This window comes from Dicentrarchus labrax, unplaced genomic scaffold, assembly GCF_905237075.1.
Source record: "Dicentrarchus labrax unplaced genomic scaffold, dlabrax2021, whole genome shotgun sequence".
Classification (NCBI taxonomy): domain Eukaryota; kingdom Metazoa; phylum Chordata; class Actinopteri; family Moronidae; genus Dicentrarchus; species Dicentrarchus labrax.
Window position 1 is genome coordinate 13,705,321 of NW_026136719.1, and position 22,968 is coordinate 13,728,288.

Sequence of the window (22,968 nt, forward strand, 5' to 3'; positions counted from 1 at the left end):
ACCCCAGCATTTTTCCCAAAGACTTATGTTCTCCCATACACCCAATATTATAAAATTTGGTTCCGGTTATAACTGCTGATAAAGTTTATTTGAAACCAAAATTTCACACACATAATTTGAGACCTTCACGTCCAATTTGTCTTCCCACGCTTTCTTTATAGCCTCTTTAGAAGACTGAAAATTTGCAAGGTATTGTAAAAATAAGCGATCCAAACAGAAAGAGATTGTTTTTTCTTTAAGTTCCTGAACAATGGAGATACATAGTTTTCACAGTACAGCACTGATAAATGGAGACACTATAAAGAAAACTACAGTAAACAAAGTGATTTTTTTTAATAAAATGTTTATTATTACCTTTGTATTATTTTCTGTATACAAGAATGTGTAACAAAAGCCAAATAAGCAATCCATTTTAGTCTTTTAAAAATGGTAAGGCATGTCTGCTTGTATAACCATCAACTTCAGTTCCCCCAAAACACTTCAAACACCGTGCACCGACAGCTCCAAATATCTTAATGTGCTCCTTAGTTATCTGATTTAGCAAATCACAACAGTACCACACACAGCATATGTTTTAGCAAAAGTGCAGCAAACGATTAACATCAAAATGACCTTGCATAACACATTGTTCTAAACATTCTGTAAAAAAACTTCAGTCAACCACGATTTTATTCTTTTTTTTTTCAGATTTTCAAATGCCAAAGAGAATGAACGAGACAAAAGAAAAAATACATATGGCTCACAGACAAATTAACTTTAGCACTGAAGCATCTCAGACAGTGATACTGTATGTCTGATCAGGGTAAGGTAGCTTGTCAGGAGAGACAGAGGAATACACAAGGCAGTGGAAAATGGCATGAACATTCCTCTCGTTGTAATGAGAGGAGACTGTTGTTTGTACTGATACAAGCTCTTTGGAAAAATTCAACCTACTTCTGAAACAGTATTTTTTTTAATGTACTTTCTTTCAGGAACACCAGTAAAGACCTGCCTTAGCCTTACTCATCCAAAACTCTTGTTGCAATCACAAATCGTGTAGAGCCGCTTACGGGTGCATTGGACCTTTTGTATGGCTGCAGATGCTGACTGAGTTTTTACACTTTCAAAAACGTAGTCGTTAAGCCTCAGTGAGGAGGCAGCCGTGCCAAAGCTTAAACAATGCCAGTATCTGAAGCCAGACGGCTAACTTCCTGCCTTATTATTGAACACACACACTGTACTGATTGTTCCGCCTCACTTCCAACCCTGACTCAGAAATATCTGCTTCCACAATGTTCCTTAATACTTGAAAACTGAGTTTATATATTTGACTGCAGCAATATAACACAGTAACTTGCACTTCTAATCAACTTTTCTCATCCTGTTGCATATTTATTTAATTTACCATTTACAGAATCGCCAAAGCACAAAGGTGAGCTGAACGCAACTCTGTTACTGCCCAATTGAATCAATACGACAATGCACTTTATGCCAAAATAAAAGTGCTGACAAAACATCTATTTGTGTTTTAGTTCTAAAAGTCAGAGCATTCTGCATCAGGTGTAGATATATTCTCTGAGCAATGTAAACGTTTGAACCTAAAATTGAAATATCACAGTCCCATGTAACAGAGCATGATTTTTACATGAAACCTCCTTCAATGCAATTATCTGCTATCCAGGACTGTACTCTTGGGTGGGGGAATCCTAACCGATCAGGAAAACCGTTGCTGCACATCAGCGCTGACAGCTAGTTACTTTAATTGTATTTCATTCAATATTCAGCATGTTATAAATAGTTACTGCTGGACATCCATCCTGTTTAACTACCTCCCATCTGTCTCATCTGTCTGACCCACTGAAACAGCACCAGTCAGTGCTTTTGCTAATTAATTGAACACAGTTGGTGGTGGGCTCTCTGTGCTCATGTTAAGATACCATGATCTGGCAGAGGCCACATGAGCAAACCAAAAATATCCAAGAGAAAACTGCACTAGAGTGTAACCCATATAACTTCTGCATAAACACCATTTTAGATTTTGAGAGGTAAGTAAAATGTGTTTGTGTGTTTAGTTTCCCTTGCACCTCCTCCTGTTCATCCTATCTCATACAGGCTTTGACCTTGAATGGGCTCCACAGGCTTGCTTAGTCACCCCTGTCGTATGCACAGATATCTGTATGTACTTTTTTTAGCCAATCAGAATTAATTCACCGAACCAGATCTTAAAAATACTTATTGCCTTCTAACCAAGCATCCACTTTCCTATAGACTGAAAGAGTAACAGGGACAACAAGATGAATATGATGAGATGAAGATGGCCTCCTGCCCCTCAAGTATCACTGTGTAGTGGAGTATGTGGCTGGATGAATGGTGCATGGCCCCATTTTAGCTCTTTCCACACCTCAACTTATGTCATCAACCTGAAAAGTGAGGAGGTCTCCCACTTTTCCACTGGTAACCACTTCTCAGCAGATTATGTTCTTAGTTGTATACTCTCAATTCTGCTGCCTGGCTTTACTGTTGAGTACCGGTTCACTTTTTTCACATCCATTCCTAAGACTATCTTGGTTTCCGTTTAGCATCCTGGACTGCGTGTAAAGTAATTCCTTTATTCCTTTATTGTTTTATTACCGATGTCCTCCTCTTCAGTGTCTTGGTTGTGATACTGATATTGATATGGTTGGTAGAGATGGTTCTCACAATATCTTAATACTAGCTCAAGTCTACTCTAGTCAAGATGTTGAGATGACGTAAAAGAGCAGAGGAAGATGTGATGGGCATTTATGTTTGTTTAATGCATTTTTTTCAGAAAGGTTAGAGTCTCCTCATCGGTCAGCACATGTGATGTTTTTGTTTTTGTTTTCGACTCTCTTTCCATTGCCCTTTCATTGCATTTTGTTTTAACCTATACGCCAAATTTTGACCTCAGCACAGAGTAAAAATGTTTTAACAATATTTCCTTTTTTTCAAATATCTGGTGTTTTCAGTTTTCTTCTGCTCAAATGGAAAATATACAAAAAACAGGTTGATGGAAACACACTGTCTGTCCATGCATTGGTTTACTACACTGGGCAGTTTGACAGTGGGGAGGACCTCAATGTTGTCTTTCCTCAGGCTTCGGTTGGATAGAAGCCTGCCGCATTTTGCAATTAAAATGTATGCATCATTGGTTTAATTGTATCATGCTAGTTTTCGTGGAAGGCTGCTGTTTAGTAACCTTTTCCTAAAGCAGATTCTGCTGGGAGTGAGGCAGCAGAGGTCAAATGGTTGTCCATCTGTTCTGCAGTGGGAGCAGCCTGTGGTGCACGGGGGGTCTCTCTTCTGAGTCATGTGAGCCCACTGAGGCAAGATTTCCCTTAAGGTGCTGTCTGTGAAGACAACCAGATTGCTGATGCAAAATGTGGCAATGTGGATATCAGTCTACTCTAGTCACTTGTTCGCTCATTTGAAGGGACCACAGAAGCACTGCACTTCACCCGCACCTGTCATTTGTGCCTAAGAACATCAGATATTTTTTCAGGTTTTGGAGGGTGCAGATTGATGCTATTTTCTCCCTTGCCTCATGCTGGCCTATGCTACAGGAAGTGTGTGGTCTCTTTGAGATGCTCACAGCTGCTGTTACTTTGTTACAGCAACAGATTTGGGGGAAGACCCCTATTAAAACAAGAGCTGTGCTTATTGGCTATATGAAAGAATTTCAGGTGCTTATAAACTGATGGGATTGGATCCTTCAGCCACACTCCAGCATGAGGGTGGCTGCCTCAACTGCCCTCTTTTGTGGAACAGTGAACATTTGCCCCTTTGTTTGTTTCCATAACATCCCTGCAACATTTCTGGGACCGGTCTTTTCTGTGTGACAAGAGGTCATGGCCATTAAGTTATGTTGGTGGAGTGCAAACTATTGGCTTTGCTCCTTGAAACCTCTAGAGCCTGTTTGAGGTCAAAACCTGTAGGAGATGGAATGAAGGTGAATGAATAGTAACCCTAGTTATAAGAGTACAGTCAGAGCCCTCCAGCCTTGGCACCTTGCTTCTTTTGCTGGCTCTGTACATGACTTTTAAGAAAAATTACCACTCATACAACCTGTAGCTTTTAGGGGTGGTTCTGATTGGCCAAATCTTAGGTTGGAATTAGGTAAACCTGGAGCCCCAGTCAGAGGGCTGCATGTGAGCTCACAGGACTAGGGTTACAATGAATGTGTAATCTTTCTTATGTGTTATATAAACAAATGACATAAACAAACACAATAAATCATAATCATAAATTATTAAAGCAAGGGAGCCAGGAAAATAAGTCAAAATGTTAACACTTACCTAATATCACTAATATACTCTGAGTCCTCTGAGAAATAAAAAGGATGTTGAGTATCCAAACTGAAAAGAGTAAATCAGGAAACTGAATATTGTTAGCAGGCAATTGTAGTATAATGGCTTAGTGTTGTTGCAAAAACTCTCTTTTTTTTTCATTTTACACATGATCAAATAGTTTGTAAAAACAAATATTACATTTATTAAAAAAAATGTAGCGATTAACTAAACCAGTAAGATTACATTACAGTACCTTCCAGTGAAATACATACTGCAACTGTTTATAAGTACAATACAATCAGTTAAATGATCTGAAAATATAGATCTTCTTTCTCTATGGGGTGGATGTTTCCTGTAGCTTTATAAACTTATGAAGCCAACAAAAATAATCTGTGCAAAGTAGTTCTCTTAGTGCAGTGCATTAGCACTTTCTTAGAGATAATTAAATGTGCAACTATAAAGTGGCTGTAAGAACCGCTGCTTCCTGAAGCCACACTGATATGACCAAACGGGAAACCAGGTGAACTGCTAGCACTTTACAATCCTGTACCAACCAATCCAAAACTGTGTAGCCTGCATTTAAAAAAACAAAACAAAAACATGTTTTTTGTCAGTTAACATCATTTCCATGCATGCACACAGTAAGACTTTCTCCTTTTTGTTTGAGGGGGACAAGACTAATAGGATAAAATGGGTTTTGTCTCGTTTTCACAACTTCATCGTACAAAGGAAAAGAAAAATAGATTCCCCTTTTATCTGAAAAATCAGATCCAGTGGTTTTCACTGTCTAAAAGAGAAGCATGTTCTTCAAACCCCGCTTTAGAATAATGCAAAAATACCACATTATCTTTTTTTCAGAGATGTGAAAGCTGGTTCATTGATGGCACCAAGCATTCTTTGGGGGACGAGCAGGATGCAGCACTGCACAAACTTCCAGTCCTACCATACCACACAGTAAGTTCTCGACAGGTTTCCAGAAGGTTCTACATGTCCAGTGAGGGAACAGCAGTAGAACTTGCTGTTGAACATACTGTATGTAACAGTATAAAAGTCAGTGAACAGGCCACACCCATATATTATCTCCATTGAGTCTTCATTGCCCAGAGTGGGAGTGTGAGGGCGACTATCACCAACATTAGGGAGGGTCCGCGAGAAAGTGACTTGCCTGCGGCTGCTGCTGCTGCACGTTCATCACTTCTGTCGGCTCCGATCACAGGAGCCTCTGTTCCAACAAAAACAAACTCTGTTGTGCAGCCGTCAGAGCAGCCGCTGCCACTGCCAGAACTGCTGCCCTCGTCACCTGAAGCAACAAAATCACACAAATTAAAATTTACATTAAAAACAATACCATCACAAGCAGCTATTAGTTTGGTCCATGGCAATGTGGAAGTGAGAATATAGTATAAGAAAAGGAAGAGTATAATATAGAATCAAGCACTGGTCACCAGAAAGCAGCACAATAAATAAAAATAAATAAAAAACTCATTCATGCATTCTAGTAGTGATATTGGTGGTGCTAAAACTCACTTTACTGATTTGAATTGTTTCGTTCAGTTCGAACATTCACAGTCAATGTAGTTTAACTTTTTTCCTAAGCTAATGGATCATCAGCCTTATTGTCCAAATGCACTTCAAATGTACAACTTACTTTTAAGTTGTAATATTGGGGTTGTCAATATATGAAGTATATATTGTTCCTTAAGTTCCTGAGCTTTTATTGAGCTATTTCTATGTTGCAGCAGACTGAGTTAGCACTTGTTGGAAATTAATTTACCTTAATTCTTAAAATAAAACAGGCTACCAGTCAAGTGTTATTTGGCTGAAATACAGTAATCTTTTCTCAGTGTAGGAGCCAGTGTAAGATCGCCTTCCACCCTTATTGTAATGCTCAGGCTATAATGCAGACCTAAAGAACTGCGGGAAATAATGTTCCAAAGCCTTAGACCGATAATTACAGTATGAGAAAAGAGGGCTGAAATAGCTAAGATTTCAGACTGTGCAGACTTTCTTAAATGTGTCATAAGTGCTTCATTACTGTTTCCTTGTTGGTTTATTTATTTCTGCAGCCATGACGATGAATACAATAAAAGACAAGGGGGGCCACTGAGGCTGCTATGTTTGGAGCCCAGCTATAGCCTCCCACTGACAATAGTGATTCATTATGGTCAATTCAGTTTGGAGAACTGGTGTTTGTCATGAACTGAACAACTCCATTAGTACCTATTCGCATGGCTACTGTAGTGGTGAGCTACTGAGTTTAACTCTAGGAGTAGGCAACCCGGGGGCACATGTCGCTTTTAAGCACCCCTCCAGTGGCTCCCTGTGTCTTTGCAAAAAAATGTTATAGATTGAAACAACGGTTATCATTTTACATTTACATTTTCATTTATCATGCTTGTAGTGATTCCTACATTCCCCAATTATAAAAAAAATTGTAGCCATTACACCGAATAAACAGAAAATGGCTTCTGTAAAGTAAGTAAAGGCTGCTAAGCCCTGCTCTAGTCAGTCACAATAGTTTTTAGAGCTAGCTTGCTGTCTGATAGCAAGCAAGCAAGCTCAGTCATGAAAAATAGTTCAGTTTTTTCAGGAGCAGTATTTGTACCATGCACTCCTGCCTCATAATTGTCCCTAAACCATGCCTCTTGGAGCAGTTTATATTTTGGCAGAGCGAGCTTAAAAGTTCACCACAGACCTCAATGTGAAAGACTTGCAGGAATTTACTTAGCCCTCATGAATTTTGTGGGAGGTTTTATTGAAATTAATTCCACTGTAAAATTCCTTATTGTCATAAACACTGGTGTGACCATGCCTACAGGTGATCAAAAAAATTTATTTCATTTTTTATTATTTAGCCTGCTTCTGAGATTTATTAACCTATGCAACAATTATAGTTGCTCCAGTACCAAGTTTCTGATGATGAGGACACCACTACAAACAGAAAAGGAAACATGACAGTAGTAAAAATGTAGTGGAGGCGAAAAATTTTGTGTTCATAGTCAATACCAGAGAATCTTCCATCTTGTCAGCTGAATGGTTTCTGTCATTGCAGCATTGGAGATGTACATCTTCCTAAACATAGCCTTGGCTGTCTATCATTGTCTGTGTCACCATACCTAAAGCTTTTTATTCTGCTAATAATGTCAGTCTTGCTGCAGTGCAACACTGAAGCATCCTGTGGACTTATATGATGAGTTTCTATATAAATGACACCTGGGATCTTATTTCAGTAATACCAGTTGATATTTCTGCGAGTATATGTGTGTGTGTGTGTGTGCGTGTGTGTGTGTGTGATGTTGTCCAAATCAAAACCAACATGCAGTGCAATGAATCAATAAAGAAACGATTCACTCTGTATTTTACTTATCTCGTCTCCACCTGCACATCCAAACACCTGAGAGACTGAAGAACTTACTTGAGTCCTGGAAGTAGATGTCATTGCCATTGTAGGCATTTTTTAGCTTGTTGGTCATGACACGAAGAGCCATGATCTGCTGTCGTATCAGTGTGTCAGGCCTGGTGATATCCACATCCACCTCTGGATTGTTCACCTGGTTGGTTAGGCCCTCCTTCACCACTTCAGGGAAATATCTGGACACAATTACACACCAAAAACTAAAATCACCAAATATCTCCTTGCAGTATGACAAAACCTCTGGCTGACCATAGGGTTTAGACGACAACAATGTTATCGTCCATATTTGCTTGATTTCACTTTAGTGTGCAATCCAAAAACTGTGAGGAATAAAAATAGTACAGTCTCTACAAATTATTTAAATGCAGCATTAGTCACACTATCTGCAAGGCTATCTGCTGTATGATGGCTGACAGAAATCAACACACATGCAAATATAAAAAGGCAACACACATCTCACATTTAAAACACAAATAGCTGCTAATTAATGAAATATTTGTTTATGCTGCATATCTGTGGAGAAACTGGTGAATTTGTCTTTCAATTTGTTTGTGCTAATTTGTCTACAGTGTTTTTTTTTTTATGTAGTCAAATTAGTGAGGAGGTTTTCTTCGGTTATTTTGTTATTTTCTTAAATTGCTGTGCATTGAGCATCTCTGCCCCCAAAGTCATGCAGTCAAATTACAGAGGTTACAGAGCTGACCCAGTTGTTTTCATTTGCCATTGTGTTTGCAGTGTTAACCTCTTATGTAGCCATTGTTTCCATATCTTTTGGACCAGCACTTTGTGTACTTACTTTCTCCACAATACCACACATTGGTCTCTTCTCTAGAAATTGTGAAACCTGTGTAAATATCTCATAGGGAACCGGCTGAGAACTCACAAAGTAGACTAACTGAAAGACAAAATTATAAGAGCTAGTCAGCTGCTTAAATCAGACAAAACATAAGTGTGTAGTCAGGCTTAATTGTCTATTTCATGTTGGGAGTGGCAGCACTTTGCTACAGAGAGCCCTTAACATGCCTGCTTTTTTTAACATAATAATTCCAAAACAATTTAACTGCTGTGCAATGAAAATAATGAACTGCATGAGAAAGGAAACATGCGCTCACAAAGGAAGAGTGTATCATTTAATTAAATTAAAATTGTGCATGTGTGTTAATGACACACTTTAACCATTCGTTTTGTATTTAATTTCAAACGTTTTATACAAAGTGAAGTAAAGAGTGTGCATAGTTTTTGTTTCAGTAACAGGGGAATTCAGTGATTTCATAATACACTCCTAACATGGTGGGACTTTTTACTGACGTTTTATTATCTCTGGGCATTCAATTTACCTACCAGATTTAGAGCGATGCTTAAAAATGGTACTGGCACCAACAAGAGAATTAACATGTCTTTTATTGCACCATCTGGTGATTTTGCTACTTGGAGAGGGCCAAAGTGAGAGGGTGATATATTTTCTCTGCCAGCGTCTCTGGTTCACTGTCACAGAAAACAACTCACTGTCCAATCTACTGTACAGCTCAGCGATACTCTACACACTGCAGTGGTGATAAGAGGTGCTGGAAACTCCAGTCCTCTGGGAATTAGAGCCTCAGAGCTTATATAGAAGTTCTCCATATAAGCACTAACCATTGTACTTACAGACAGAGTGTTAATCTGGTGTGTGGTTATTTTAATCCCTGGCAGGCAAAATGTGATAACCGTAGAGTGTGGGTGACTTTTCTGTGGTTATAAAGAGTAGCAGGAGTCCTCACCTGCCCTTAGTGTGGCTGTTCCAGCACTGTTCCTCATCAGACTCTGCGAGCTTGCCCTTGGCACAGATGTCATCTGGCAGGTTGGACCAGAACCTCTTGGACTCCTTCAATTTCTCTTTGATGTCAATCACCTGCCATGGGCCAAAACAGAGAACAGAAATATATTAGGTTGATAATTTTCTATTTTAAAAGCTGAGAAGTGATGGTGAGAAGTGAATGGACTGTAAAGTAGTTGTGCCTAATAGTAGCAAAAAAAGTACACACTACTTATGTAGTTGTCAGAATTAATATTGAATTGATTTTCAATTAAAACAACTTACGAAAACACAATCAAAGAAAAATATATTCAAAGAAATAGTCTGAATATTTGTTAAATATTGTTGTAAAAAAATATTTTACTATAGATAAAAAAAGGGGGAAAAGTACAACTAAAAACAAAACTCCAATAGTTCCACCTCTGCCTATGATGATTGATTTTAAACATTCATGTGGCAACAGAAGTTTGTGTAGTTGCACATTCCCTTCTGTTCATTTATTCCATCAGGAGATAAGTATTATTGGACTGCCTCAAGTTCTTTTTCTTTTCATTTTGCTTCTTGTCCATTTCCATCCATATTGTGTTCATCTGTGATTCATACAAGACAGACTTGGGGTTTCGAATTTGATATTTGGCATGAGCGGTCACCCCCGACTGATTCCATCTGGACTCAGCAAGACGTTTGAGCTAGTGAATAAAAAAACTTGTATAGAAGCACATTGTATTTCTTTTGTCATTTTGATATAGGTGGTAACAATCATGAAGACAGAGAACACGAAAGCCTAATAAATCTGAAGTGGTAAGATAGAAGGGGTTTCCTTTTTCAAGTATGCATGTGTAAATATGTTGGAAAGGAATATGCTCACAGGAGAGCAGGATGACACACAATGTAGAGGCAACATGAAGACTATTTCACTCAGAAAGTTCAATGATAAATAATATGCTCTTTCAAGATTACAAAAAAGTCCAAAACTACAGGCACATTCAGGTGCAGCGTGGAGGATTAGTACAGCTACACAAAAAAGGCCTTAGTGAGATGAGGAACACAGGTGATCTTCTGGTTTAAACTCAAAACAAACAAACAAAAAATGATATTATATCCTGCATCCATAAAACAAACTGAAGCCACAAACTGAACCCTGTTTCAGACAGGTGATGTATTCATTGTGTGTGTGTGTGTGTGTGTGTGTGTGTGTGTGTGTTTGTTAAAATATATTTTGGCAAGAAAGAGCATTGTTCATGGGTCACGACCTTCTCTGTGAAATTCTATTGCTTTCAACAGTGTCGCAATTTTTTCTGTAAATTGTTTTGGACTTGAACCAATTTCAGCAGCTGAATTCTTCAAGGCTCTGAAAAGCATAGAGAGTAAAATGTCTGTCTCAAACAATTTATTCCCATATATTTCACAAACAACATCTGATTTAATGCAAAGCCCAGTGCCTCTATTTTTATTCTTAGTTATATTAAAGAAGAGATGCCAAAGTATATGTGGATGGATATATTTTACCTTAGATGAAACTCTGTGATATTAATAATTGTTGCTCTGTGTAGAAGTTATCTGCCCTGGCTAAAACCTTTCACTTAATTGTAAATACATGTTAATACAATAAATGTACCTACTGCAGATGTAATTTAAAAAGTAAATGACTATTTGACAAACCAACCTCAACTCAAGATCGACTTATTGCCCTGGGTCTGCCCTTTTCTGGATATTTTAACCTCATATGAGTTCAGTAGTCATAAAATATAAACCCGGTGTTATGGTTGAAAGCTCCAGAAAAGGCTTGTTAATAATAAAATCTTTACTTTTGGGCTAACATGGAAAAGAGTCCTAAAAAGTGCGATAGATGAAATCATAACAGCTACTGAGCTCATATGTCAACAGAGCCATCTCTATGACAACTAAACAAACTTCATCTGAGAATGAAGAAATGCTAACATGGAAAGTTCCGTAAAAAGCTATTAAGTGGATCTAGAGTTGAGGTTATTTGGTCAAACTACTATTTCTTAAATAATAAAAAAAAGAAATGAAAAGAAATAATTAGTGACACATTCATGAACACTTTTGTCAATAATACTATGAACTGTATGTGTGAATACAATTACTTTGTACTTAGCAATAATCAATTACAAAACTAGTCTATAATAACAAAGCAGAAAATAGTTGAGACTATACAGCACAATTATTATATTATTATTGTATCAGAGAATTTGTATCAGCAAATTCTGACAGATCTGTGTTTAACACCTGCAGTCTATCACATTAATATATATACTCCTACCCCCTAAACTTTGCCAGATGTACTGCATAAGTGTACTGGGATTAATAAATGTAATCCTTTTGCCGCATTGTTAGCTAATCAGGTTTCATTTAATTCTTTCCCCAGTGGTAACTGTTCTGTGCATCTTTTTACACATGCAACCTATTAACAGATTGGCACAATGTGTTTATGCTACACTTCTTTGATGTAAGGGTAAGGGTTGCACTTAAGCTCCTGTTTTATGATACATTTGGAAGTAAATATCTACAGCAGATTCACTCAAATACATAGCAAAGCTTAGTTGTGCTATTGCAGAGTGTGTCAAAAGGAATAAAACAACTAAATTAGTTTTTCAGTTAGTTATCAGTAATTTGCAATTCACCCTTTTCTAAATTGCATATAGTTATTGTTGTAATGCTGGCCAGGCCCGAAACCAAAAAATGAGCAGGGCAGAGCTACTAACATTACCTTAAACTCTACTGTTGTAGCATCTTGGCTCCCACACAGTGGATGTGCCAGTCCAGTATCCAAAAATACCAAAATAATGTAGGCTTTGGAAGTAACAAACTACTGTAGGTTGTAATCTAGTTAGCCTGGCATGCTAATGTTTGCAGTTTATGTTAGTTGGGACAAACACACTGTTTGATCCTTACACTTTTGCTCCAAACTCATTGCCAAATATTGCCCTCACTGCATCCATATAAACACCAAAGATTGATGACCCATGAACAGAATCACAAGTTGGTAAGGAGTTCAAATCTGTCAATCTTGTCAGCTTTTAATCATGGGTGTGGGCTGTATGTTGAGGAAGCATACGTTGTGGTTGGCGGTCAGTTTAGGATGTGAGACTGACTGCTCTGCTGTTTGAGGCGGGTGGAGAGACAGTCGAGTGGGAGCTATCGCATTAGCTCTTTCAAGCCTGAGGTATTAACCCAGTGAGCGGCAACATTTCTTTATCTTGGCTTTGGCTCACAGTAGCCTGTGGTTCATTCAATAAAGCCGTTGCTGAATAGAGTAAACACCTCATACAGTATAAATTAACTCTGCTTCTTGAGGGTGCCAAGAATTTGACAAGTTATATAACCACTTCTCATTACGCTAAATATTTAACAGTGTTACACATCTGCATGTGCCAGCTGTTGTTCTGAAAATTATCCCTCACTGAGACTCAAAATTTAATTTAGGAAAGAGTAGGAAATAGAGAGGTCAACTTTGTGGTTATCTTATGAAAACACTATTCATGAAGGACCACTCAGCCCTTCTCCTATTCCCTATCCCAGCTATACCTGGCATTCTAAATGATGTGGCAAACTGATTTTGAAATTGTTTCACTGGATTTACATATTTTAATGGATTCATCTCTCTGTACCAATTTCTTGTACTTATTTTATTGGACTTCTTATACCGGATTTGCTACATTAGTATTGGATCCGTTATAATCCTATTGTAGAATTATAATCCCATTGCTGTACTTTGTATTTCTACTAACTGTTACAACTTTTTGTCCATGTTTTGCAATCTTCGCTTTCCTACCTACAGCTACTGCACTCCCTGCCATCTGACGAGGAAAGATCTTCCTTTAAATTTCTCCTCCAAAAATATTTTTTTAGGGTGGGTTTAGGGATTTTCTCCCCCCTGCTTTAATAGAGAGTTTATACTGCGTCAGGAACTTGCTGTTGTGGGCTTAGACAGCGTATTGAGACAATGTGTGTGATACTGCCTGACGCTGTGTTCATATTAGCATTATTAGTTTTGGGAGGGTGGTTATTTTTGATAAAAGAGTATAAAAGGGCAGTAAGTCTGTTTACTGTATTCTGTGTTGTTATACATGCCCTTGGATGCTTTGTTCTTTTCTTCAGGAATTAAAAATGATCAAACACAACTTAAATCTTCAAATCTAGAATTTTGATTCTAAAATCAATGAAAAACAACTGCTTATTTATTCTTGACCCTGGGCTTGGAAAATTAAAGCCCCTGTTACAAATGCACATGGACACCAGTATAGCACCCCCCCAAAAAAAAAAAAATAAACATATTAAGCACATACATTTATAAGTGGACACATGCATTCATGTACACAAACACACACACACACACACACACACACACACACACACACACACACACACACACACAGACGTGCACGCACATACACACAACCCCTCATCATGTCCTAGTTACACTGGGGATTGGGAGAGTGCATAGAGTGAAGCCTCGGGTCTTAACAGGACATGAAAGGGCCTGCACCAACAGGATGCCACTGCAGGAGACTGCCCTCACATTTGATGTGGTAATCCTGTCATGGGTACACCAAAGCTGGTTAGGTTTAACACATACTGGTGTGGCTCTGATTCATGATGGCCTGCAGCACACTGGCATGGACAACAAAATATGGAACAGATCAGAACGTGCTTGGTTATTTTGCTTGCACTTTAAAATGTAACCACAGTAATGTGACATTGGCATGGTCCATTCTGACAACCAAGTCTCTGCAACCAGGAATATTTCAGGTAAACTGCATGAAGGAGGCAGGAAGGAAGGAAGGAAGGAAGGAAGGAAGGAAGGAAGGAAGGATAAGTCCTAAACATACAGATAAATAAATCCATTTTTGATTTATTTGGAAATTTATGCCAATGAAAGTATTATGTGGTGTATTCTGTATAACATAATGTGCAGTCCACATAAACAGTGTCAAGAGTTCAGTATCAGCAGTAAACAAACACTTGTTCATAAATAAATGCAAACACACACAGATAAACAAATAAGAACACACACACACACACTGTACTGCGGGTGAATTGTGAAAATCTTACGATGAGTCTATACATGAGCGCCCAGGGCAGTGAGTCTGACTCCAGCTAGAATAGTTACTGCTTTCACCGCATCTATGCCGCTCCTGCACCCGCAGGATTAGATGCAGCTGAACCTTCAGTGTCTCTCCTCGTCTCACTGGTAGCACTAAGTTCACTGCTGCACTGCTTTACCTCCAAATAACTGATAATATCAACCACAGGTTCCTTGGTAAAAAGAGCACAGTGATACACATTTTTCTCAGTTGGAGACATTTTACCTGTTAGATTTCAAATTTCAGATTATACACACACAGTGGTGTTTGTTGTGTCATAATCTGCAAAACAGATTTGATGGTAAACGGTTTATACAGGTTATGGATTTATAAAAGAAATGCAATTTGCGTGTGGTCATCTTATGCAATGTTGTTTGTTGACAAATTATCCTGAATAACTCTAGCATTATCATAACACAATAACTACACTCACACATGGCCAGTGCCTTTATTGCAAAATAAGGTAATTTATCTAATAAGTTGGCAGCAGATTTATGATTAGCCAGTGGGCAAAGGTTCCTGTGCCTGCATTGACTTTTCAAGTCTGACCTATACTACACTCACATTCCATATTGAGCGGACTGTTAGCCGCTGTAAACATTCCTCCTCTTCATATTGGCTGTATGGGTAATTGCTCTACAAAGGCATCTCTTCACAGGCTATGTGGAGAGGAATGATGCTAACACTGACCCCTAATTCTTTCAACAGACATATGGCACTGTGAGTGTTGTATTATGATACTTGAAAAATCTGAACCTCTCTTTTCAGAGTTTTCTCTGCTAGCATTTTCTGTTGAAGATATGCTGAAAATCCGATTTTGGTGAACTCACCCTTACAGAATCAGAATCAGAATCAGAAATACTTTAATAATCCCAGGGGGAAATTATTTTCGTTACAACACTCCAGATATACAAATGACATATTATACAAACAACATATATATATACAACATTCAGCACAAAAAATATAAATATATATATATATATATACACAAGATCTTACAGTACATTTTAAAATAGTACTCACTCTGGGTGATCTACAATGAACCAACACCAAATAACAAACAGCTCCTTGTGACAACACAAAACAAGGTCCTCAAAACCTTTAGTTTCAATAGCCAAAATACAACAAAACCTATGAATGGAGTTCAACCATTCTAATATATTCCAAACTTTCCTCCGTGTACTGCCTGAATTAAAGATTTTATTCAAACAAATCTTTACCCCAACTTGCTTCCTTGCTAAGTCTTGGAAGTGGTGTCAAGTGGTTGTTGATCTATCAGAGCATGTAGAGCACCCTCGAGCAAAGCATGTTAATGTAGGTCCAGTAACTCTAATTAGCACTTTCACAGGTCAGATCCACCTCCTTCATTTTCAAATAACAGTCATACAGTTGACTCTAGAGAGCAGTGATCTAACCTTATTAAACACAGAGACAGTTAAACAAAGTGGAAAGAACTGAATCAACTTATCCAAGTCCAGCTTCTCATTCTAATCTTTTTTTGATTTCTCTTATTTGGATATCACAAGTCCTTTTATTATTTGAATGTTGTAAGTATATGAACATACTTTCTGTCAGTCTTCAAACTGCCTGGTTGTCACTGTTAGAGTTGTAAATAGAGTGGGAGTGGAGCTATAGCTCACTGAAGCAAGGATTAAACACTGTGATTGGCCCCTGCTTACGTCTCCGTTAACTGCAGTGATTCTCTACCCAAGAGCACACTTGGGCCATTAACAAAGCCAATCTTAATCGATTTCACAAAAACAATGTGATCCCCTATGACTCACTATGTTTGAGAAGAAAGCATTAATCGCAACCAAAGCACGCAACGCCAGCTTGTCAGTCCTGTCAAATGACTCATACAAAATCTGATTTTGGGAAGAATGAATAATAATAAGATAAATTTAAATTTAAATAAAACAAGAACATCTTCTAAAACAAGCACAAAAAAGAAGCAGATGGCAAAGTGGTGAAATGCTTGTTACTTTTTCATAAAAGGGGGGATACTGGGGAACAACTCTACCTTCACTTGACAGGCTCCCTAACAGAAAAAGCCCAATGCCCTTCTGATCTGAGTCTAGACAGTACAACAGCCATACGGGCCCTGCAAGATGATCTCAAGGTGTGTTCAGGCTCATGTTGATTTAAAAGCCCAGAACGTGGTTTAAATACTAACAATAGAATTAAAATCAATATAGATTTCAGAGGAAGCCAGTGTCAGAAGGCCAAAATGGAGATAATGTGTTTCCTCATTTTAGACCCAGTAAGAAGTCTGCCTGCAGCTTTTACAACTATAGTTGCAATCTAGAAATACTCCACTACTTTTCAATTCAGTTCAATTTTATTTGTATCACGGCAAATCATAAAAGAAGTTATCTCAGCACGTTTCAAATAGATCAGGTCTAGACTGTACTCCTTATAAATATTATTCACAGAGACCCAACATGTTTCCCACCATGAAATCCCACCTTAAAACATGAACACTGCAAAAACAATCAAGACAGGGTGATATGAAAACACATATGATAGTGTCTTGAATAGGGATGTAACGATGCATCGTGACACAATTAAAAATCGGTACAAATGCGTGACGATTTGCACAGGTTGACAGAAAAAATTAATCGCGGATGTGAGAGAAGTAGGATACGTTCTTTTTTTCCTTTTTTTTTAGAAATAGGTTATGTTATCTTAAAAAAAAGTCACTGGTTGGTGATTAATTTGTTCAACGTCAGACGTCAAGTCACGTCAGGACAGACAAAACCAAAACAGCATGTAAATATTGCAAGAGACTGCTAACATATACCCGCAACACGAGCAACATGCAGCAGCATATTAGCCGCCACCACAGTGAGAAGCAAAGTAACGTTACGCCACCTCCTGAGCGAAAATTGCCGAGGGGGCAAACCACCCTGATGAGAGGCTTTGCATCTCCTAAAAAGAAAATCCAGTTATTCTTTATTATTTAAGTGAATAACAACTTCAGTTGCACTTGTTTTTATAAGACACAAAAACAGTGTTTAACAGTGTTTCTGTAAAGAAAGGACCTTATATTTATAGGATTTTTATAGGATTTTATATTCTTTTGTTATTTAAGATATTGAATTACACCAGTTAACACCAGTTTACTTGTGAGATTGTTTCTAAAGAAAGGAGATATTTTTCATGTATTTTGTTGTTTAAGATGACCATGTAAGTTGCACTTTTTATAAGAGGACACAAACTGTTTTACAGTGTTTCTGTAAAGAAAGCACCTCTAAGATATTCTTCCTACGAATAAAAGATCATTTTATTTGGTCATAATTTGTCTGTAGCTCATTTTGATTAAAAAAAATCGTGAGAAAATCGTATCATGAACAAAAAATCGTGAACCGTATCGAATCGTGAGTTGAGTGTATCGTTACATCCCTAGTCTTGAATGTTTAAAGGAAAATAAACAATATCTTTAAGTTTTGGCTGAGATATTTGTGTAATGTGTGTGTCTCTTCTTTCTGGTTTGCAGTGCTCAGTTAGACAAGGGTGATGTCAGTGACTTCTATGCACCAATCAGAATTTAGCCACATTTGAATTAAAATGTGATGGCAGTTTGTTTGCTTCTGTTGCCCGGCTGCTGTTAATCAAATCTGATTAAACCACAACTACACAGCTCTATCTAGTTTAATGAAAGCGCATTGGAGTATTTTGATTGACAGTGATACTGCCAATGAAAACATGTTTATATGTGATTTCTTGTAGCAATAGCTGCTAATATTTGTAAAGCAAATGGCAATGATATTTTCATGGGCATTTGCTTTACAAATATTAACAGCTATTGCTAGAAGAAATCTCTAATGCTGGAATCACCGATGAATCAGAGCTGATGGGACGAGGGAGATGCTTTGGTGCTAACCACAGTGTTCAGAGGCAGAATTTTCTAACTGGCTCATCTGATGACATGTACAAGGTAGCAGAGAGGGCCAAGGCAATATGCACAGAGAGAAATCTAAGAGCTCAGAAGCCTGCAACTCTCTGGCCTCAAGAATATTAAATATGTTTTGCAGTTAGCTTTTCAGAAGTGAAAGAGGATGAAGAAGAGAGTCATGCCCTGCTTCTGTAGTGTTGTATGACAGGACCAAGAGAGTATAGGAGCTTTAGACGAGAGCAGTTATCACATCCAGATGTCGAGTTGTGGGGAGCAATGGCTGATATGGGAAATAATAAGCTTAGGCCGGTACAAGTTCTTTTAAGATGGATTCCAGTAGACAGCAAATCGGATGTCATGTTAGCGGATAGGAGCAGATTGGTACAATTAGGTGAGTCTGGCAGAGAATACTGAAACGGTAAATGGCATTGCCGAAGTTGCCAAAGTTAAAATATTTTTACTTTTTGCCATCCTCCATGATGAAGCTGGATGTTACATAGGTTGCTCATACAAGGAGAAAACATGGGAAATCTGGACAACAAGATACTAAGAATATGTAAATTACATAAAACCATAAACACAATATAATTTTAGTTAACATATTTTGTTCCACTCTTTGTAATTGATACAACATTACTAGCAACATATCGTCATGCATGTTTAATGTTTTTTGTGTGTGAATGCTGCATAAGGAGCAGTTTGCAGGAACTTACACATGAGGTCTACAGCTGCCACCTCAACTTTTAATGCATCTCCCTGATGTGGCATTATAGGCGGTATATAAGTAAATGTATAAATAATTTTCAGGGGCTGCAAAGGCAATACTCATTTGCACAGCCAAAGTTTTTACTGCTCTCACAACAGATGAACTGTCAGCGTTTTGCCTGATAATGTCTACAGCTAATTACATAATAAGTGAGGTTCTGCAACCATAATACTATGTCCCACACACTGTTAATTCCAACAACAGGCAGTAGGTATAGTTAGTATGCAATTCACAACCTGTCCCCATGACAACTGCTTTATACAATAACCTTCACAATTTTTACAGCACTATGTGCGTGTGTGTGTGTGTGTGTGTGTGTGTGTGTGTGTGTGTGTGTGTGTGTGTGTGTGTGTGTGTGTGTGTGTTTGCGTGTGTTTGCGTGTACTTGTTCCCTGTAATTACATCTGCAACATAGTCATAATAGGATATGCTCATATTACGCAGTATTTACTGGTGTTTCTGTTAATAGGATCTTACAGTTTAAACTAGATCTTTAGACATGCAGCTTCAATGGGAGCACAGAAATGAGAAGAGCGATGGACCCACGTTTGTGCAAAACATCACAATCATTTTAGCCGGCTGCTTTTACAAACTGTAAATAAAAAATATTGAAATTTCCTCTCATGAAAACCATGACAAAAAATAACTCTCTGTGTCTTGATTCTTTTTAACAAAGCATTAGCATTAGATTTCACACAAAGAATAAATTAAGAAACACAAAGCCTTCTAAAATGTGACCTGAAAGAAAGTATGAAAGAAAGGACTCTAATGTCCGCTCAGAGAAACCAACAAGAGCCTGGTGAACCTTAGCTGCTTTGCTCTGCTCTGGCTAAACAGAGTGTTTCAAACTGCAAACTGGGAAACTTGAATATGTATGTACACAACATCCATGAACTACTAAAAGGCATTCAGATTTGTTACTTTTTACCTTTGCTCTATTTCAACAATAAATACACTGTGAAACACCACAAAGGAATGTAGATATTGTGAAATTGTAGAGCAGTGAAAGATGACTTTTTTCAATTGTGTTAAAATGTGTAAAGTTGAAAGACAATTCATTACTGAATAAAAAGTAAACACAAAGATGATACGGCCTTTGCACTGCAAAAATAACTTTGACAACATTATTCCTGTAAATTATTATGGACATATAATATTTAAAATGTTTTTGTCCTTGCAGCAACTGGATAAAACTGTGAGTGGGCTGAAATCTTCTCACTTGATTCCAATGAAGTTTAGAGAGTTTTCACCCATTTAGTATCACAAAACCAAAGATCTCTTGTGTTGGTGACTTTACACTGGAAACAAGAATGCAATGCGTTTTTGAATAGCTTGGTTGTTTAAAAGTGCTATTCAAATAGCTTTGCCTAATTCTTCGAAATAACTGCCTCAATGTTCTATAGTATATAGAATATTCAGCAATAGTTTGTTTATCTTGATGAATCTGAAATGGATCTACTTAGCCCTTGTGATGCAAAAATTGTGAAATAAATAAAAAATAAAAAAGGCTGTTTGGAAAGTTAAGTTTAAACCACTTGTGCCCATTTAAGCACCTGCCCCTTTAGAAACATTTGGAAGTAAAAGCTGGAAAGATGTTGCTGCTGAGAGAGTCCAAATCTGTAAGTGATTAATTATTCATGCAGAAAATCAAAGATGGATAACAGAAGGGTCAACACTGTGATAATGACTCAATTAGGTCCTAGGATGAACTACAGGCAAACAAAATACATGGCATGCACGCACACACACACACACACACACACACACACACACACACACACACACACACACACACACACACACACACACACACACAGTACACAGTACACAGTTTTTGTAGGGTAGTCATCTGTTGAGACAAAAAACTTTGCTTAGAAGACATGTTTATCTCTTCAATAGTCTAATAGAAACCAATATATATGGATTTACACAAAATATAAATAAAATATAATAATATGAAAAATATATAAAGTATATAATATGTTGTATATGCATTTGCCCAAACTTTAGCTGTCTCCAACTGAATGAAAGTGCTTAGACAGTTTAATAATATATGTATGAGGCATCTGCAGAGCTTAAGAAAAATAAATAAAGTTGTGCTTCATTACATTTGCATAGCAGACGCTAGCTAAACCTAAATTATATATAATTTTTGTATGTTTACTTTCCTATTGGACGAAACTGTTACTATAAAGCAGTAAAATTGGACCTCAAATGATAAGGCTACTGAGCAGTTTTAGTACAGCACATTCATACTAAACAAACCATGACCTGATTAATGTAAGCACAGATGGAAGTTTCATACACAGCTGGTTGTGCGTCCCATCCCAAGGGTAAACATACCGTTTGGGGAAAAAGGCTTTATAAACAGATGCTTCTCTGAAAGGTAAAGTTACTAAAGCAACTTTACAAATAAAAGTTGGTTACCGTTTTGACAAATAGCTTCGGAATGAATGCATGCATTAACATCTGGACTCACAGGTGAAATAAATAATAAAATCTGTTTAATTATTCGTAAGTGTTCTGCATGACATTGGAATGTATCCAACATTACACACCAACATTAAATCCCAAACCCTTACATGATAAGAACATTTTATTCCACACTTTTATAATTCATAGTATAAATGAGTTTGAACAAGGTTCATTTGTCACATGCACAGAGATACAAGGTATACCGAAATGAAGGGGATGCTCAGTCTAGCAAAAATATCAAAGGAATCAATACAAATAACACATCAGTCAATAAATAAATAAATAAAATAAAATAGGATTAAAATAAAATAAAATAAGCCCTTACATGTTGGTGTTAATTAGATTTTTTATTAAGTCGGGAGACATGAAATGTCAAAAATGCAAATGTGTTCATGTGTTAGTTATAAATTGACTAGTGAAATGTCCAGTGCATACTGGAAAAGACTCAAACCCCTTCATCAGTGCAACAGTAATAAGCTGGGATGGAAATTAATGAATAATTTACAGTGGGGTTGGCATCAGTATTGATTGACCTTGGGCTAGTTATAGGCACAAAAACAACAGAACTGAGCATAATTTGTTCCTTTGGATTCCTTCTTTAGTGCCCAGCATCATCATAATAATTTTATAAGGAGTACGGTCTAGACCTACTCTATCTGACCTGAGATGAGTGTCCTGAGATAACTTTTGTTATGAATTGGCGCTATAGAAATAAAATTGAATTGAATTGAATTGAATGACCATACAGTGACATTGCATTAGAAATACATCCTCTGTGACTTCTAACAAACTTGATCACAAAAGTGAGACAGAATAGACCCCTACACTGTTCTAGCACCAGTATTGAAGCACTATTAGCACATTCAGCAAAGTAAGCTTTGGCCATGATATGACAAACGTTATGGACCAAAGCAGAAACATCACATACACGGAGCAGGAACGAATTTTGCTGAAAAGAATGTCTGTATTCATCAATCTCAACCAAAAATTAGAGTTATCTATCCTTGATAAATAGGCAAAGATAGACTGCAGGATCACTAAAAGTCCTCTAGTTTCTAGGTCACATGGAGACCAACAGGAACCACTCCGTGGTATCATGGATTGAACCATTCTCTGTGCACTGGGGGATTTAAATTATATAAAGCGTGGCTAAGACGTATTTTAAAAAGTAGGAAAATCTCCAAAGGGAAGCAGCACAAAATGGTCAGTTCTATGTTATGCTCAT

General features: G+C 37.5%; 1 protein-coding gene across 2 annotated transcripts in view; it reads right to left on the minus strand.

Annotated features, from left to right (window-relative positions):
- Positions 1–2,586: 2,586 nt before the first annotated feature.
- Positions 2,587–22,968, minus strand: part of gpc6a (glypican 6a) — a 130,223-nt gene continuing 109,841 nt past the window's right edge. For both annotated transcript variants that reach the window (XM_051379036.1, XM_051379035.1), the window contains 3 exons: positions 9,462–9,592; positions 7,702–7,877; positions 2,587–5,586 (listed from right to left, as the gene is read on the minus strand). In XM_051379036.1, coding sequence (XP_051234996.1) covers positions 5,363–5,586; positions 7,702–7,877; positions 9,462–9,592 — 531 coding nt within the window. In that variant the 3' untranslated portion in view covers positions 2,587–5,362. The remainder of the gene's footprint in view (positions 5,587–7,701; positions 7,878–9,461; positions 9,593–22,968) is intronic.